The sequence below is a fragment of the Octodon degus genome, unplaced genomic scaffold, assembly GCF_000260255.1.
Source record: "Octodon degus isolate 3935 unplaced genomic scaffold, OctDeg1.0 scaffold00100, whole genome shotgun sequence".
NCBI classification, from domain to species: domain Eukaryota; kingdom Metazoa; phylum Chordata; class Mammalia; order Rodentia; family Octodontidae; genus Octodon; species Octodon degus.
The window spans coordinates 8262131-8268167 of record NW_004524676.1 but is presented as its reverse complement, the minus strand read 5'-3'; the positions used below and the strand labels follow the sequence as shown (position 1 = coordinate 8268167).

The 6037-nt window shown below is 45.6% G+C and overlaps 1 protein-coding gene across 1 annotated transcript; it reads left to right on the top strand.

The window, feature by feature from the left end:
• Nucleotides 1-612: 612 nt before the first annotated feature.
• LOC101563690 (olfactory receptor 8S1-like) lies at nt 613-1530 on the top strand. Its single transcript, XM_012516317.2, has one exon. The coding sequence runs from the start codon at nt 652-654 to the stop codon at nt 1528-1530; it is 879 nt and encodes a 292-aa protein (XP_012371771.1). The 5' UTR covers nt 613-651.
• Nucleotides 1531-6037: the final 4507 nt, after the last annotated feature.

The window sequence follows — 6037 nt, the reverse complement described above, 5'->3', positions numbered from 1 at the left end:
TCTTTCTTTCTTTCTTTCTTTCTTTCTTTCTTTCTTTCTTTCTCTCTCCTTTCTTCCTTTCTTCCTTCCTTCCTTCCTTCCTTCCTTCCTTCCTTCCTTCCTTCCTTCCTTCCTTCCTTCTTCCGGTACTGGGGATTGAACTCAGGACCCTGTGCTTGAGCATTTGGTTTCATATTTGTTAAAATTTGTCTTAAGTAACTGAATCTTTCTCCATTGGTTGCATAGAACCATGGCATGATTTTTGAAGAAGAAATGATAATTAAAATAGTAATAAGTTGAGAAATTGATGGGAGAATGAAGGTTTAGAAAACCACTGTCGATATATGCTAATTTTTAAAAAATGTCTGAGCGATAGAACGCAGTAGAAGCTGAATACCATGGATGCACAGGTGAGCCAAATAGACTTGTTTTTCAGGAAATCCCAGTGCAGAATGAATAGAGCTCTCTACAGCATATGAAGACTGTGATGCAAGGTAAGTGACAAAAAAATGGGACAAGGTGAGGGAAGGCTGGGAGGGAGGGATGAGGACCTAGCAGCTGCAAGAAAGGGTGCAGGAACGCTCAGACCACTTTCTGCTTCCTTCCAAAGAAGTAGCATCCCCAGCGGCCTGGAGGAACCACAGCTCCATCACTGAGTTCCTTCTCGTTGGGATGTCTGCTCAGCCCTGGATTGAGGCTCTGCTCTTTGTACTGCTCCTAGGGATTTACATCCTGACCGTGGCGGGGAACTTGACAATGTTGCTGGTGATCAGGGCTGACGCCCGCTTGCACACCCCCATGTACTTCTTCTTGAGCAACCTATCATTCCTGGATCTTTGCTTCTCTTCAGTCACTGTGCCCAAGCTGCTGAAAGACCTCCTGTCTGAGAAGAAAACCATCTCACTGGAGGGCTGTCTGACTCAGGTCTTCTTTATGTTTGTCACTGCTGGGACTGAGGCATTTCTTCTGACAGTGATGGCCTATGACCGCTGTGTTGCAATCCGCTACCCACTCCTCTATGGCCAGCTGATGAGTGATGGGCTCTGTGTGAAGCTGGTGCTGCTCTCGTGGGCCCTGGCGTCTCTCAATTCAGTAGTCATTTTACTCTTGGCTGTTAATCTGGACTTCTGTGGGGCCCGAACCATACAGCACTACACCTGCGAGCTGCCCTCTCTCTTTCCTCTGTCCTGTTCAGACATCTCCATCAGTGTTGACATCCTGACCTGCTCCACCTTACTGCATGCGCTGGGAACCCTTCTGCCCATCCTTTTCTCTTATGGCCGCATTGTGGCCACTGTCCTGAGGATGAGCTCCACCACAGGCAGAAGCAAGGTGTTCCAAACCTGCTCTTCTCATCTTACTGCGGTGATCCTGTTCTTCGGGTCTGGCCTGGCTCGCTATCTCATGCCCACCACAGGTTCCTCCCTAGATTTGCTCTCCTCCCTGCAGTACAGCGTGGTCACCCCCATGCTGAATCCCCTCATCTACAGCCTGAAGAACAAGGAGGTGAAGGCAGCTGTGAAGAGGATGTTAGGGAAATGCTCATATTAATTTAGGTAATGAATAAGGAAATAAGTTTGCTTTGCAAGATGTTTGAATTTAATGCAGAGTTCTGAACACTAATTTAGAGATAGCCAGCAACCATTGTCTCCCTGGATAGAATGACAAAAAACAATATAATGTACAAAGCCATCTTGTTTATAGCTGTACATCTATGGTCTTCGCTTTCTTTGCTCTACTTTTTTACACCAACACCACAGGTTTTTTCCTAGGGTGCACAGTTAAATGTTGGCCCACCTGAACTAATCATTTCATATCTTATTTTTACTTATTTTTTTGTCTTATTGATCTACTCTGTCATAGATTTTTTCCACTTATCGTCTCCTGCAATAGTTAGACTATTTTATTTTTTCCTTATGGTTTTAAACAATAGTCTTAAATCTATGTTATTGAATTTCAAACTTAAAAACAAAATATGTTGACACTTCTTATGAAAGACTAAATTTATTTTATTTTTACAATTTCCTTTTTCCTTCTGCCCCTTGTACTCTCCCTTCAGTTTTGCTCTATATTCTTAGATTGTTTTGCTCTGGATGTCACCAAGGGTCACTATCTTTATATTATATGATTTTTTTTTTGGCTTTTTGAGACAGGGTCTCACTGTGCAGTTCAGGCTGGCCTTGAGTCACCTTGTAGCCCAGGCTGGCCTCAAATCCACAGTGATCCTCCTGCCTCAGCCTCTCACGTGCTGGGATTATAGGTGTGCACTACCACCCCCAGAATTATGTGATATTTTAAATCAATTAAATTATAAATAAAATATAACTTATAGATCTTATTCACATTGGCTGACATCCCTTTCCCAATGCACTCTCCACTTCCACTTTCCCTTTCCCACAGTCTAACATAATGGTTAGATAGACAGGCTTTGAAAAACTAGTTATCTTGACTGTGTCCATATACGTTTGCAAGTACACTATATATAAAAGTAGTGCTTATATCATACTGTTTTGTGAGAATTAAATGAAATAGGAAATACAGAGCAGCACAACAGGAGTAGCCACTGCTAAGCATTTCTCCTCCCAGGCCCTTCGTGCCCAAACCCCTTAGAGACACCACACACCCATGAGTTAGCCTGCTGGCAGGCAATTAACAGTGGTCCAATCGTAACATGAAGAAACAAACTCAAAGGGTTTGAAGAATGTTTTCTGGCAAATACTTTAGGTCATCCATCTGAGTGACATCTCCAAGAACCCCAGAGCACAGTGCGTCTCTCTCCTAAGTGCCCACATTCTATTTTTTCTAGGTTGTAGACTTCTATAACCCTGCCTAACAAATCTGGCCATGCCTCTTACTGACATGGCCTTAAATTCTTTTTCTCTGATAAAAGAAGTCAATGAACCTATCCCTTGGAGGGAAAGGGTAAGTTGAGGTCCCTGTCTCCTCTTTGGGGGTCCTCCTGGGACCCCTTTGGTGGCAGTCATATCCCAGGAAATCCAGATTGGCCTTGGAATGGCTGTTCCAGGAGCTCCAGGATGGTACCACAAACTTAGTGTTCAGCTCTTTCCCATCTTGAGAGGTTTCAGCAATCCCAAACTCCAGGGTAGCTCCAGTCCAAAGGCAGCCTCCACAGCCCTAGTTTGTCAGGTGTTACCTGAGGTCCTAGCGTGCAAGCCTGCACAAGCACCAGACCAGCCACCCCAAATCCCAAGACTGGGCTAACCCTAACAGTCCTAAGCTCCAAAGCCCTGCTAGCACCAAGATGTCCTCTAGGGCCTAGGCTTCAGGCATGCCCCAATGCTAGGCTCGGTCACCTAATCCCTAGTAATCAGCTCAGTACTCACTGACAGTCCCTGGGTCTCACCCGGCACCAGCCTCCCAGACGCAGAGCCAGGATGGCCTGGTGGCGATAGAACTAGGCTGTACCTGTTGCCACACTGGGTGTAGCAGCCCCAGACCCCAAACCAGCAAGCACAGAAGCAGCTTTCAGATATTCCCAGCCCCAGGCCGGCACCCACAGACCCCAGGTCCAGGCCCATCCCTGCTGATGCAGGGTGCACCTGGCCAGTCTTTGTGGCCCTAAATACCAGGTCTATCCGAGTATCAAGCCATCTTCAGTGGTCCCAGTGCAGAAATCCCTAAGGATTAGGATTCTAGTCCCACCCTAGGCTCCAGACAGGCCAGCTTCAGATCAGCTGAATAACCCCAAGTTTCAGCCCCACCCCAGTCCCCATCAGCAGTGCTGGCCTCAGGAAGCAGGCCACTGTCTACAGACAGGCTCCAGGCCTGCTAAGCTGGTATCCAAAGCCTCCACCCCAGCAGACCTAGGACTGTAGCATGTCTGGGTGGAGCAGGTGTCCAGGTGCAGCTGAGTAGACCATAGCGCCAGGTGGAAGCTGGGCTCCAGGAGCAGCCTTGTGGGCCCAGTTTCTAAGTCAGCACCCGCAGCTGCAGGACCCAGGCCAGTGAGATGAATTAGAACAACCTGCTGAAATGTTGGAGGAGATGGACATGGACATAAACTAATACAGAAAAAAATACCAAGAGTGCTTGTGAGGGTCAACAACAGCACAAAAAGACACTCCAGAAACAAGAGCCCTGATTTTATTATTTAAAAATTCAGACTTTCAGTTTTAGCTCAGGAATATAGAGGACTGATATGATTCTAAAGGGGTCAAAGATGTACACTGGAAAGACAGGCTCTTTAACAAATGGTCCTGGGGAATGGGCTGGGGAGATAGCTGAGTAGAATAAGAGCCTGCCCGGCAAACGCAACGTGAGTTCAATCCCCGGTACAAAAAACAAACCCACAAACAAACAAACAAAAAAAAACCCGAACAAACAAAAAAAGAAAAAGAAAAAAAAAAAAAAAAGAATCACTGTTTAAGGGACGGCCAAATAGCTCACCAGATTAAAGCACCTGCAAGCAGGTGCAGGGGCCAGGAGTTCAATCCCTGGGCCACGCTGAGATGGCAATTGAGCCTGGGCGTGGTGGCGCGTGCCTGTAATCCCAGCTCTTGGGAGGCTGTAAACAGATGGATCGCTATGAGTCAAATCTAGTAGTGAGAACCTGAACACCCTGTAGACCCTACCCTAAAAAAAAAAATCCTGGGGATACTGAATATCCCTAGGCAGAAGATTGAAACTAGATCCTTACCCCTCATGCTGTACAAAAATCAACTCAGAATGGACCAAAGACCTCGGTAAAACACTTAAAACACTGAAGTGCTAGGAAAAAGTAGAGAACACTGAAGTCCTAGGCACAGGCACAGGTAAAGACTTTTGGGTGAGACTCCAATAGCCCAGAAAATAACTGCACCAGTCAACTGATGGAGTGGAATTCCATCAAATAAAAAAGCTTCTGAAGAGCAGGGGAAACAAGAGTGAAGACATATCCAACAGGTGTGGAGAATGTGCTTACCAGCCACTCTTCTGACAGAAGATTAATGTCCAGAATATAGAAAGGACTCAGAAAGAAATTCACACACACACACACACACACACACACACACACACACACACACACACTCTCTAATCAATAAATGGGCAAATGATTTGAACTGACGCTTCTCAAAAGTAGAAGCTTGAGTGGTGTCTTGGTTACTTTTCTGTCATTGCCGGGACAAAATACCCAACACCCAGAATTAAGGAACAAAAGGTTTATTTAGCTCACAGTCTGTGAAGGTTTTAGTCCATACTCAGCTGGCTTCAAGGCAGAGTGCCACATGGGAAAGGGCAGCAGTTCATGGCAGTGACAAACAGCCAAGCAAACAGAGGATCTGTGGCTGCAGCAGCCAGCAAGCCCCTTGCCCCCCTCACCTTGTATTCAGGCTGTCTGTCCCAGGGAGGGGCAGCACCCACACCCACGACCCGAACACTGGATCATGAGCCGCTCCCAAATGCTAGAAGCCTTCCCCATGACTGCATGAGGTTCTGCGGGAAACCAATAGTCACAACTGTAACAAGCAGCGAATAGATACAAGGAAAAATTGCTCAAAATTTTTAGCCACCACTGAAGTGCAAATCAAAACTACATTTAGATTCTGTCTCACCCCAATCATAATATCTATCATCAAGAATACAAAACACACACACACATGCACACGCACACACACATATGCACATGAACACACATGCATACATACAATTCCAGTGAGGTTACGGAGCAAAGAAATTCTGTTGTTGTCAATGTTTTAATGGAAATTAGTGCAAAGTTTTCACAAAAACATTAAAAATAGTGCTACTGGGCCGGGGAGGTGGCTCAGTAGAATAAGTGCTTGCCTGACAAGCACAAGGGTCTGAGTTCAATCCCCGGCTCTGAAAAAAAAAAAAGTGCTACTATTGTATTTGACACAGCTATGCCACTTTTGGTATGTAGCCCAAAGCTGTTAAAGTCAACATACTATAAAGACACCCGAATACCCATGTTTGCCGCATTGCAAGTCACAATAAGCTACAGAAAACAACCTGGGTTGCTACCCATCACCAGATGAACTGGTAAGCAAATGATATGTATGTATACATATAATATGCAATATGTAATATGCAATATATAATA